The sequence below is a fragment of the Mustela nivalis genome (genome assembly GCF_964662115.1).
Source record: "Mustela nivalis genome assembly, chromosome: X".
In the NCBI taxonomy this organism is placed as follows: Eukaryota; Metazoa; Chordata; class Mammalia; order Carnivora; family Mustelidae; genus Mustela; species Mustela nivalis.
Genome location: NC_139040.1, coordinates 124,479,629 through 124,493,157, shown reverse-complemented (window position 1 = coordinate 124,493,157; position 13,529 = coordinate 124,479,629). Strand labels below are relative to the sequence as shown.

At 45.5% G+C, this 13,529-nt stretch overlaps 1 protein-coding gene across 8 annotated transcripts in view; it reads left to right on the top strand.

Annotated features, from left to right (window-relative positions):
• FRMPD4 (FERM and PDZ domain containing 4) overlaps positions 1–13,529 on the top strand; it is an 849,154-nt gene that overhangs the window by 810,304 nt on the left and 25,321 nt on the right. For all 8 annotated transcript variants that reach the window (XM_082717071.1, XM_082717070.1, XM_082717077.1 and 5 more), the window contains 4 exons: positions 575–679; positions 3,703–3,810; positions 8,456–8,587; positions 12,387–12,506. In XM_082717071.1, coding sequence (XP_082573197.1) covers positions 575–679; positions 3,703–3,810; positions 8,456–8,587; positions 12,387–12,506 — 465 coding nt within the window. The remainder of the gene's footprint in view (positions 1–574; positions 680–3,702; positions 3,811–8,455; positions 8,588–12,386; positions 12,507–13,529) is intronic.

Here is a 13,529-nt window from a genome sequence, read left to right as displayed (position 1 = left end):
AAATAATGAGTGATCAATTCGACATGAACCCAACATTACCTTTGACCAACATTTCACCCTCCATGTTGCGCTCAAAGCTCTATATTCAAAGCACGGTTTGTGACTTTTGCAGGCATTATTTTAAAAGATCCTTGAGTGGGGCAGCCGGGTGGCTCAGTCGGTTGAATGTCAGACTCTTGATTTCGGCTCGGGCCGTGATCTCAGGGTTGTGAGAATGAGCCCTGTGTTGGGCTCTGCGCCGAGCATACAGCCTGCTTAAGATTCTCCCTCTTCCTCTGCCCCTGCTCTCTTTCTCCCTCTCTCCTCTCAAAAAAAGAAAAATAAAAAGATCCTTGGGAAGGTGCTCAGCAAGAACATAGAGCGCGCTGTTTGACTAAATCAAAGCTCCTACTTTATGAGCATGACAGGGTTTTGATTGCTTCCATGATTTGTGTTTCATCCTCAAATTGGACATGTACCAAATGTACTTTTTAGCAGAAATATTGCATATACGAGAGGAGAAAGCTAGAAAACAACTGCTCCAGGGTTTGCTCTATGTTCCCAATAATGATACCCAGTGTTTTCTTTTTTCTAGTCTCCCAAGTCAGCATTTATTAGTGCTGCCAAAAAGGCAAGATTAAAGTCCAATCCGGTCAAAGTGCGGTTCTCCGAGGAGGTCATCATCAATGGCCAAGTGTCGGTGAGTTGACCGTTGCCTGCTTGCGGCTCAGAGAGAGTGGCTGAAATAGGGGCTTTGCCCACAGCACAGCCAGTCACCCCTCTGGAATGCTCAATAGAGAATTCGTGGTTGGATTTCACGGGGCTGCTAAATCTCAGAATTGCAAAGGGCTTGAGAGATGACCATGTTGCTCCTGATGGGTTCCCTCTATAGTATCCAGAATATGTAGTCCCGTGTTTCTTCGAACGCTTCCAATGTTAGAGACCTCACTACTTTGCGGAGGAGTTGATTGTCTGTGATCTCTGGCATCACCCCAGGTTGAGTAAAATAGGCCTCTGAACCTTCCACGTGCTTCTTTCCATTGTGCCAAGTGAGCACGCTTCCATTATATATTTTGAGAAAGGCTTCCCTTAAGTTTTTCCTTATTCAGAATTAAATGTCTCCATTTCTTTTCACTGATCAAAAGGGAAAGAGGTGAAGATGCAAACAGAAGTAAAGATATACAGCCCGAATCTTCATCCATAGGTCTTGATGGAAATCACGATTGCCCAGGAACATAATTCATCTTCTAAATGAATAGTGCACACATCAATTGGAGGCTGAGTTTCCATTTTTTTCTCCAAGAAAATCTAGCCTCATGTTTTTAGTTTTTCGAAAGCAGTCATGTAAGGCTTAGAAATACCAGCGTTTGTGGTCAAGGTTATGTTGTTGCTGGTGGCGGAGTTTACATGAACTCACGAGGACAAAATCTCATCCATGACTTGCTCGTGACAGGTCACAAAGTCTTCTCCGAGGGCGGTCCTGGGTCTGAATTTGAAGGCATGGCCTGCACATCCTGAGCGAGGCCCTCCTGGTCCAAGTGTGTCCTTGTCAAAACTCTCTGACCTATGTCTGCCCCGCTTGGAGTCCAGGGGTTGGATGGCCAATCTGTTCAATTATGGGATGCTTGTGGGAGGGGCCTCGGGCTGTCACTGTGCTGCCCTGGGAGCATTTCAGCTGTGGCCCCTGTCTTCCCAATCACCATCTCCCACCCCGTCTCCTCTGCCCCTGTTCACCGCACACTGTTCCGCCCGCCATAGTGTATCCCTGTCCCTCTGGATGTAGTTAGCATCCGTTAGCATCTTACAAGACAAAGCTGGAAGGTACCAGTCACAGAGGAATCACACTATCACAGAAGGCCACCCTTAGCTCATCTTTTTTCAAGCTTCCGAGCATGAGATTGGGCAATCAGTTTATGTATTTTTAGCAAGAATGTGATCCTAGAAGCTGCTATGGCAGTCTCACTTCATCCTGGATCTAATAGGGCTCATTCAAGGCAGCTGGTGTGTGAGGACAGCTCTGAGGGTCGGTCATCACCTGCAGCCCCCCCACTGTCTCCCCACAGGCCTGTGTGTGGCAGGGACATTCACTCACGTGTCTGTTCCTCAACCTTTGGGACCATCTTTATGTCCAGCCTACTCTTGCTCTACTGAGTCACTGCATATCTCTTCATGTGGCCTTGGAGCCAAACCCACTCGGTGAGTTGGGTAGCAAGGAGTCAGGTGTCAAGTCCACAGGAGGGGAAAGGAGAGAAAGGAAACTCAGAGAAAGGAGCAGAAAGTGAAAGGCACAAAGTCTCTTACAGAAATACCCAGGGATTGAATCTCATGGGTTATCTGTAGGACATTAGCCAATCTCTGGACATCTTGTCTTTAGTTTCTTCATCTGTAAAACAAGGGACATAGAGTTTCATGACTGCTGAGTTCCAGTTGGCTTCTGTGACCCCGTGACCGGCTGCATGGGAGAAAGGATTGGCAGAGCGCATCCCACATGCCTTCTTTCTTCCCCTGCCATCTCTCCCTACTTTCAGTTAAAGAGAAAATTGAAAGCAATACATTTCTCTTGTTCATTTCTGGTCATGTTCCAAGCATTTCTTCTTGAATTATTTTTGAGTTAAAATGTTTGTTATAGACTCAGTGTTTTAACCTTTACCATGCTCATCCATTCCTTAAATGTCCCCTTTGAGTTTAAGGAACATTTCTAAATGGATTAAAAATTGTTCCACCTTCCTGAGTCCGTTGGGGGGGGGCATGCAACTCTTGATCTCTCTGGGTCATGGGTTGAAGCCCCACATTGAACATGGAGCCTACTTAAAAATAATCGTTTCCGGGGCGCCTGGGTGGCTCAGTGGGTTAAGCCTCTGCCTTCGGCTCAGGTCATGATCCCAGGGTCCTGGGATCGAGCCCCACATCAGGCTTTCTGTTCAGCAGGGAACCTGCTTTCTCCTCTCTCTCCCTGCCTGCTTCTCTGCCTACTTGTGATCTCTGTCTCTCAAATAAATAAAATTTAAAAAAAATAATTGTTTCCTAAAACAACTGTATACTTCAAGCATGTTCTTGCTTGTTACTCACTTTGCATGAGCTCTACCAGGTGCCAAAGGTACCACATCAAAGGTTATCATTGCTGGTCCCGTTCTTTTCAAGATAGACTGCTCTGCAAAGGCTGGCCTTGCTGTCCTGAGCACTGTAGTTCAATTACAAAGGAATTATTTCCTTCATTGGGTTTTCCGATGGGAAACCTTGACTTTTAAAAAACATTCAACGGGGTGCCTGGGTGGCTCAGGTGGTTAAGCTGCTGCCTTCGGCTCAGGTCATGATCTCAGGGTCCTGGGATCGAGTCCCACATCGGGCTCTCTGCTCAGCATGGGGCCTGCTTCCCTTCCTCTCTCTGTGATCTCTTCCCTTCCTCTCTCCTACTGTGATCTCTCTCTGTCAAATAAATAAATAAAATCTTTAAAAAAAAAAAACATTCAACGGATTTATTTTCAAATGGGAAAAAAAAAGTTCTTTTATTTGCATCAACTGAGTTATTTGTAGCTGGAGAAGAAGAGTTTTGCTATGAACAACAGAACTCAGATATCACGGGAGGGACAGTTTTTAGCCCTAGAGAGTTCCCCGCCACACTTTTTTTTCATGTTGGGATTAGAATACATTGTAGATAGATACTGCTTCTGCAAAGGGCAGAATGCTCATTTGACCTTCTTGTTTGTTGCTGTCATTAAACAGGAAACTGTTAAGGATAATTCACTTCTTTTTATGCCAAATGTTTTGAAAGTGTATCTGGAAAATGGACAGACCAAATCATTTCGCTTTGATGGCAGCACCTCCATAAAGGTAAGCGGACCCCCTGATCTTCACCTGGACACTGGCAGGTGTGGCCTGAAAGTCCCACGGTCAGCCTGATGTGGCCACACCTTCTTGCCAAACTGTTTCTTTCTGAGACTTTTTTGGTTGCTTCCAAATAAGGTAGTGTGTGAGTACTTAAAAACAAACTGGAAAAAAAAGCTTAAACTAAGAAGGTTCTGCTCTGTGTGTGTGTATGTGTGTGTGTGATGAACCACTAGGGCGAGTTATTTTTATGCAACTCCGGTGTAATTAAAAGAGCATGACGGTCCCCAAGAAGGCTTGGCACCCTGCCTAAAATTTCTTAGCAATGTCAGCCCCCAGGAAGATTAAGACGCTAGCTGTTCATTGATTATCTGCTTCTTTGGTGTCCAGCAAAAACAAGGGGTAGGATGATATAAAGATAACATTTGCTTTTAATTGCTGTAACCAATTTCATAAAATTAATGCCTAAAAAGAAAGAAATAAGGCATGCTTCTTAGGAGAAGGGGTAAAAAGGAAGAGTCACAGAGCAGTCCTATTACTGTGGAGCCACAGGTGAGTCGTACAAAAAGGGTATTAGAACAAAGCAGATGGGTTCTTTTCCCCCATGCTTTCTTCCTGGGGAAAAAAAAGTGCATATTCTCTTTTTTATTGGAGAAAAGTGTGTGCAGAAATTGATTGCTCCCTAATGTTCCAGCAGCCTAAAATAGGCTTTCTTCAAATGGCACAATAAAAGAGATTTTTATGGAGGTTTTAAAAAAAGTCCCTAGTGATGATCTGTACAACAATGTATCAAGAGACTATCAAGTCTGTGTTAAAAATGTCTGTCAATAGTCAACCCCTCATTCTCGGTTTTGTAAATTAGTCAGCATAGACCGCACAAGTAGAAGCATTTCTACAGACGCCTGTTCCCTTATTGCCGTGATACCAACAAGCAGCCCGTTTGGAAGTGCTTGAAGTAGGTGCCGATGTAGCAGGTGATGGAGAGCACAGTGTTCGAGATTGATGATGGAGCGTATAAGCCATCCTCAAATCCTTCCACACTGAACCATCACCTTCGTGCGACACCGCTCATTTTAAATGGGGGTGACTGACAAAGTCCTTTTCCTTTATTCCTACTCAAAATCCGTGGATAGCAATGTGTTACTCTTATTATTGATCTGCTAGCCTAGAGGTGGGCAGACTTCTGGAAGGAGATTAAGTATTTCCAGCTCTGTGGCCTGTTTGATCTCCCTCGAAGCTACTCTGTTCTGTTGTGTCAGCAAAGCAGCCATAGACGGTGGGCTCCGGAGGTCCTTAAGTCCGCCCTCTGGTTCCATGATTGACTTGAAGGACTTGCAGAACTCGGCAAATTGTTATAAGCACAGTTACGGGGTTTTGTTTTGTTTTGTTTTTTTAAAGATTCTATTTATTTGTTTATTTATTTGTGAGAGAGTGAAAGCGAGAGATCACGGAGCGAGAGGGAGAAGCAGACTCCCCACTGAGCAGGGAGCCCAATGCGGGACTCGATCCCAGGACCTGGGGACCGTGACCTAAACCAAAGGCCAAGGCTTAACGGTCTAAGCCACCCAGGCGCCCTCACGGTGGTATTCCATCACAGCAAGAGGACCCAGGTTAAAACCACCAGTGGGCGTAGGTGCAGAGGGCAGGAGAGTTTGCCAGCTTAGAATTTCCCAACCCCTTCGTTCTCCCAGCAATCGCACGAGACAGCACGGTTGCGGGACTGCCAGCCGGGGAGGCTCCAGTGAGCCTCGGTGTTCAGAGTTTTTGTCCGAGCTTGGCCACATAGACAAGCTGAGCCCCCGTGGGCCTGACTGTAGGATCCCGCTCCTCCGGACGTCGCGCTGCAAACATTTGGCCCAAGGCCCTCACGTCGTGGGCACAGGCTCTCGGCTGTCTCTCCGGCTCTCAGGTGGACAGACACTCCCCCGAAGAGCCAGGAGCAGAGAGGCAAATGTTTCTTTGGGCAAGACGACTCCTTTCCTACTCAGACAATATGTAAATGAATGGGCGTGGCCAGCTTACGTGCTCGGGCCAGGCCATCGGTTTTTGCAGATCCCCAAGGTAACCCACAGGCCACATTATTAGATCTCCCTGTGCCACCGCAGCTTGGTCTATGCTACCACGTCACGTGGTCAGGAAATCTCCTTGCTGTTAGACCACCTGCCCCATCTGAAGATATAGGTCAAGACTTGAATACATTCCTTCATCGAAATCCCTCTCGATTTCAAAGAGAGTCCTGTTGTTCATTCCCTCTGGCCTTGGTCTTGGGAACCCACACTAGAGTGAGTGAGTTTGATTTCCCTGAGGGTGGTGGGCGGCACCGAGAAGACAGAGGGCAGCAAGTTCAAGCTCACTGTGCTCGCACCCAACAGCTTTACTATGGCCGCAGACGTTGGCTGGGAGGTGTAAAAGAGAAGTAGAGTTATGAAAGGAATACGACACTGGTTAATAAAAATTGCCAGAATTCTTGCTAGAGAATCACGGCGAGGAAAAACTATTGCTATCGATTTTCCGCTGTCCTCCCTGGTGTTTGAGGAGACTCTTTTATAAAGTATCTGTTGCCACACAGAGGCTGGTTTGTTTGTTCTTTTCTGGCCCTTGAACAAAACTTATGACACAGAGAGTCTTTTTTTATGAAATTCAATATATAGTCAAGGCATTTCTGTTGAATGATGTCTCAGGTGGTGATTAGGTGTGAGGGTCCTTGTTTTAAAGGAGCCTGGAGAAGGGCGCTGGGCTGGCTCAGTCGGTAGGGCACGCCACTCTTGATCTTGGAGTTGTGAGTTCAAGCCTTACACTGGGGTAGCATTTACTTAATAACAAAAAATAAACAACAGCAAAACAACCATTAAAGGGGCCTGAAGAAATTGAGAAAGGTCTACAGGGAAGAAACAAAATTTCAAAAAGATGAGCTAAAAAACAACAACAACAACAACAACAACAACAACAACCAAATCTGTATGTATTGCAGGGTTTTCCTATCTTGACACTGTTGGTACTTGGGACCAGGTAACTCTTCGTGGTGGGGCATGTCCTGGGTATTGTAAGATTCTTAGCTGTATCCCTCAATATTGAGAGCAGCCCCAGTCCCCTTGTGACCACCATAGATGTCTCCAGAAATTACCAATTGCTGTGAGGTAGAATCGCCCCGGGCTGGAATAGCACTGCTCCTTGGGATTTTTAGCATCTGAGTATAAATCATCCTGAAGAGAGATCATTTACGAGTTTTCGAGTACATGGGGGAAAAAATGGTGTTTCTTTTTTCATTTTCAAAGACATCTGTTTTGCAATGCAGTAAACAAGTGCTTATGTATAGAACACCCACCTCATCATAAATGTTTAATCCTGCCAAAGATTGCTAACAAAGCCTGCTCCTTCTTCTCTCCCCAGGGATGTGAAGTAAAAGCGAATGTGTGCGTATTGTGATAGCCCCTACCTCTATATCAAATAGCGCTACAGTAAATGTGTTCTCTGTGTGAACTCATTTAGTCCTTACATCTGTTCTGAGGCAGGTATTGGTAGCATCCCCAGTTTATAGGCAGGGACATGAAGACACTTCGAAGGTAAATAACTTGCCTTAAGCTGCACAGCTCCCGTGAAATCGAGCTGGGAGTAGAGCCCACATTCCAGAGCCCACATTCCTGACCGCATGCCCTTACCAAGAGAGACTCTGGCTGCTTGGGTGGCTTAGTGGGTTAAGCATCTGACTTTTTTAAAAAATTATTTTAAGATTTTATTTATTTATTTGAGACAGAGAGTGCTAGAGTGAGAGAGCACGAGCAGGGGGAGCCTCAGAGGAAGAGGCAGACGCAGGCTCCCCACTGAGCAGGGAGCCCGACTAGGGGCTTGATTCCAGCACCCTGGGATCATGACCTGAGACAAAGGCAGAGGCCTAACCGACTGAGCCACCCAGGCGCCCCACCTCTGACTCTTGATTTTGGCTCAGGTCATGATCTCAGAATTGTGGGATCGAGCTCCCTGTGAGACTCCACGCTGAGTGTGAAGTCTGCTGAAGATTCTCGCTCTCCCTCTGCCCCTCCCCTCCCCCCCTCCAGCTTGTGCTCGCTCTCTCAAAAACAAAAACAAAAAACCCGAAGTATAGACTAAGGGTCAGCAAACTTTCTCTGTACACGACCAGACAGCACATATCTTGGGCTTCACAGACCACACAGTCTCTCTTGCCAATGCAAGGGGCAAGAGCAGCCATAGACAGTACAGAAACAGATGAACGTGACTGTGTTTCAATAAAACTTTATTTACACAAACAAACAGGTGGTGGGCTGGATTTGGCATGCGGGGGGTATTTCGCCCACCCCCAAGGGTAGACCACTTTATGAAGAGGTTTGATCACCACCCCATTAGGAAGCAAGGGGACCTGAACCCTCTCCCCTCCGCCGTGGATTGATCAGCTCTGTGAGTCAAGTAAGCACCTCCTCCAGCTAGATCAACCTGTTGCCTCCCTGTTTCTGAGCTCCATAGTGATTTGGGGTGGTGGGCGAGGTCAGGAAGAGGAGCATCAGGCTTCGGAATGAACCAAAGGTACACAGTGCAGACACCTGAAGCCCCTCTGTGCAACCTTTTCCATCCCAGTAAACTCTGCGAGAGAGCTCTGCCCATCCTGATGGCATCTTGTCCGTGTTTTCTCTATAAGGATGTCATCTTGACTCTTCAAGAAAAGCTTTCCATCAAAGGCATCGAACACTTCTCCCTCATGCTGGAGCAGAGGACAGAAGGGGCCGGAACCAAGCTGCTCTTGCTTCATGAACAGGAGACTCTAACTCAGGTGTGTGAAATTACACCCCCCAGGTGAGAGCAGAAATTACACCCGCCGGTGAGAGCAGAGGCTACCCGGCCCCAGAAATCCCCTGTCCTCTCGAATCCTTTAAATCTGCTCACTGCAGCCTCGGGTATCTCCACTAACGAATGCCCTGGCATTCATAATGGGTTTCACATCTCAAGGTAACGTTTTCCCTTTCTGTCAATTTCTCATAGACTGTCAGTCGGTGTCACATCCAGAATTATCAAAGACTCAGCAGCTACTCACTGGGAATGGGCCTCCGTCGATCCTATTTTATGTTATGGGAAATGACTTGCTCACCTGTTCTGACCATTGATCTCTTGAAACTGTTAAAAAGAAACCAGCTCCTGCGATTACTCAAATGAAGCCAATATCATATTTCGTTGTCTTAAGTTCTGGGTGCATACTGGTGACTATTTGTGGAAGCTTGAAATCCCTGCCCCAGGGCTGCCCACTGTAAACATGTGATCTGCCAGTGTGTCCCAGTTCCTGCTTACTAAAATGCCACCCCCATCTGTTCTGTCGGGAGACAAGCAGGCTGCTTGGCTGCTGAATTCAGTGTAGCACCCTGACTTCTCTTGTGATTCGACACAAGCAGGGTGTTTGCTGGAAGTATAAAGGGACTTCAACAAGTTCCCTTTCTGTAGGAGAGCTCAGTAATGAGGGGACTTTCAGGAGGGAGTGAGATACGCGGGAAGACCAGGAGGAGAAGCGAGGAGTCAAGGTGCCCCCAGATGGACGGATTAGCAGAAAGTTTGCTCCCACAATATCCCTAAATCTCTTGATTCGGTCCAACTCAGTGCAGGGAATTAGTGACAAAGCTCTCACTGGTGTTCATTTATAGCCCTCTCCCTCCATTTGAACTCGCTTTAGGAGGCTTAAAGCAACCTATAGATATTTGAAATCATGTCACATGTTGTTTGTTAACCTGTGCCAAAACTCCCTTGGAAACAGGTCTTCTTTTATAATTTGTTCTAGGGGAACAAGCCCCGATAATCCGAATTCCCCCATGTGAAAGGAGTTCGGCTTGGAGTTCCTCTAGACACCGGACTTAAGACAAGGGTTTGGGGGCACGTGGTTCACTGGGAGGCGATATTGGGAAATGCTGGGAAAGGAAGTGGAAGGGAAATGGGGGGAATGGGGGTGCCAGGAATGAGCCGGTCTCCTCTGTAGGCAACTGGGGCTCGGTCCCACTGGGAAACACTGCAAGCCAGTGGAGAACACGCTGCAGAGGTATCCCACCTAAGGGCTGGGGTACGGGGGCATTTGTCCCTTGGTGGTGGTGGTGGTGGCTGCTCCTGAGGGCAGTCACTCCCTGGCTGTGCAGGGTTGTGGGGCGCTGGCCCGTGGTCACAGGTGTTTACAGTGAGCGGCCGTCAGCTGGGAGCAGTAAATGCCAGTTGCTGTGAGCCTGATGAAACCTCCCACAATTTTCTGATATTTGCAGTTAGACTATCCCTCTGAACTTCTATCTATTGCGTAGCCTTCATGGGAAAACTGCTTGCTGATTTAGCTGGAGAGAGATTTTTTCAGTCTCTCTTGGTGCTAGGTACACATAATTTCTCGTTCCAGATTGATTTCCAGTTATTAAATTTCGACTCGAATCTTAAAAGGAAACAAAAAGCCCCTAACCCTGATGCTTCCCCTATCTTTCTAAAAGAGGCTTTGTTTCGTGTTTAGCCAGAACTAAAAGCAAAGTGTTAAAACTTTAAGTATGCTCTCTAGAAAGAAATTTGGTTGATTTAAATATCCTGAGACTAACCAGTTATTTGCCTTTTGCAAGTCATTGCATATGAAAGGTTCGATCACCAAAATATTTATAGGCATGGCAGAAAGGGAGAGTAAGTATAAGAAATGTGTCTAATGACAAAAATCATTTAAATTAATCATTAAAAATATTCCATTTTGGTGAGAACCCCCCAAAGAACTTTTAAACAGCTCCGAATTTCTGACAGTTTTATAACTAAACTTTATATACAAAATATTATTGTCTATTTACATACTACTGCAAATTTCCAGGAAATTGTTTTCTTGTTTGTTTTAGGGATTGTTCTTTTTAGGAACTACATTTTCTAATGAGTCTGAAGCACTTTTTTTTTGCATTACATGATTTCTCAAAAAACCTCCTGATGATAAAAGTAGACTCAAGATCGCTTGTGGAAAATTTGAGAAAGATAGATTCTAACCAGTAATGAAATGATAATCCAACTTTCTAATCTCAGCCCAGACCTGACAAAATACCCTATGACCTCACCTTACAACCCCATAGAAGGCCTGAGCAGTGCTTTCAGCCTCTTGGAGTTCCCACATTTTCTTCTTCCTGGTTTGCTTGACCTGCAGCTGGTGAAGAGCCAGCCTCCAGCCCATTGGCTGGTGAGTCCAGTCAGCCCTGTAATCGCACCCACAGCCAGAAAGCTGGGTCAGTGTTACTGCTTCTCAGGATGCCTTATACCTTTAAAAGAACTGTTTTCCCACTGAAATCCGTCAGCTCAACAAAAGTAGGGATGGCAACTGGAAGAATGTGTGCGCACGCACACAACATGGTGTTCAATAAAACTATTGTTATTTTTATTTTGAATTTTCTATTGCCGTTCACAAACATTTTTATTTTGCCAGATTTGTCCTCTGTAACGAAGGAGTTACAAGGCCATGAAGCTACGTACAGATACATAGAAAAGCACACACAAGTATATGAAACTACAAGTAGAGCAACTGTTGGTTTGTGGTGCATGGTTCAGGTGCATCCTGTTGACCTCTTTAAGGGAAATCGAAGAGCTTTAACCTTCTTCCTTGGAGTCCAGTATCTTGTATTCATTCGGCTGTTTATGAAGCACCTACTATTACATTGGCTGATTCCCTTCAGTTGCAAAAGGAATTAAGAAACTTAACACCTAATAGTTGGCATATGCTGTGCTATAAAATAGGAAAACCAAACAATCCATGGTCCTTAGCCCTAAAGAACCTGTGGTGTATTCTAAGCTCCGTTGAACAACTTCTATTCTCGACTCCCTTGAACTCCCTTGAACAAGTGTCCCGTTATGGAAAGTTTCGGGTAGTTTGGAAACTCGTGGACTCCAGATTTAGTGCTCAGGCCAAAACTTTTGTCTTCTGACTTTCCAAAGCATTGTTATCCAAGGGTGACATTTTCCTGCTTTCCCTGCTGCAGTCAGTCTGGAGTCTCATTGGAAAAAAAAAAAAAAAAAACCATGGCTGTGTCATACAATAATCACAGTCTCCGTGGTCTCCCTCCAGATCCCCTTTTTGACCCCCCAACCCCATCCTAGTTTTGGTGCGCTATCACTCCCTGCACCAGCATCTTCAGATCTTCCGAGGACTGCCCATAGACTTTGGTCGCCCATTCTCGCCACACCTGGAAATTCATGTCCCTTTGGGACAGCCTGAAACCAATGGCTGATCTGTGGTCCTTTGGCTCAGGTTCCCATGGCTCTGTGGTGTAGGTAATCCTCCTGAGTCCCCTGTGGGTTAGGCTGTAGCTACCCACCTCTGTGCACTATGCCCTTGGTTGGCTCCTCTCCTGCCTGACCTGCTCCCCCCACTCCCTTACCAGCCTCTCCCGGGAGCAGTTCCTTAGCAGGTCCCTTATCTCAGGGTTAGCTTCTGGGGAACACAGCATAGGATATGTGCGGTTTTCGGGGAGTCGGTATCTGGGAGACATTGTAAAAGAACTTTGACCACTCTTCCTTGGTGTTGAAACAAAGCTGCCTATGCCTCCATGTCCCTCTGCCAGCAGTGAAGGAGTCTTATGTTTGGTCTGATCTTCTAGGTGACACAGCGGCCGAGCTCCCATAAGATGAGGTGTCTTTTCCGAATTAGCTTCGTCCCAAAGGATCCAATTGACCTTCTAAGGAGAGATCCAGTTGCTTTTGAGTATCTCTATGTCCAGGTATGTGAGAATTTGAGGACATTTTGTATTAATATTGGGGGATAAATTAATGCGGGGTTTTGCGCCTAAATTCTTTTCTTTGGGATCTTTCTCTTGTCCCCCACCCCAAGCTTCATGCATTGTGAAATGATTCCATGGTGCTTTTAAAAATTTTCCCTTTTGGTTTTAAAATCATCTCATACTTAAGTTACAAGAGTAGTAGAAGAATTTTGATAATTTTCACCCAGATTCACCAGTTGTTCACATTTTACCATACTTTAGTGAGAACCCATTCCCCCTTTGCGATGCCTGCACATGTGCGCGCGCACACACACGTTATTTTTCTAAACAACACAAATGTCATTTACCAAATCCTGCTCATTTACCCCAACTACTTCTGTGTGTATTTCCTAGTAAAAAGGGCCTTTTCTTACATAATTGTGGCACAATTAACAAAATAAGAAAATTTAACAGATACATTTCCATCCTGGTGTACAGTCTATACCCAGATTTTGCCTACTGTCCCCCAAATGGCCTTTTTCTTTTAGAAACCCATTTTTTCTATAATAAGATCCATGCCAGGATCCCATTTTTGCATCTAATTGTCGTGTCACTTCAGCTCCTTAAGTCCAGAATATTCCTCAGCCTTTCTTTGACTTTCGACACCATAACAGTTTTGAGGAGTATAGGTCAGTTATTTTGTAACAACCTCTCATTTTTCTCAAATTTCTCCTGATAAGGTCGAGTTTATGTCATCTGGGCAGAAGAAAGACATGCGTGACTTCGTGTCATCCTTAGTGCACCACATTGGGGGGTAGATGATGTCCGTTTGTCCCCATAATGATGAGGTTGACTTTGACTCTTGGTTATGGCGATGTTCTCCAAATTTATCCATTGAGAAGTTATAATTTTTTTATAATTAATAAGTAATTTGTGGAGAGGCACTTGCAACTTTCTTAATACCCTTTCACTTACTGGTTTTAGTATTCACTGATGGTTCTTGCCCAAATCCATTATTACTGCAATGGTTCAAAATGATGATTT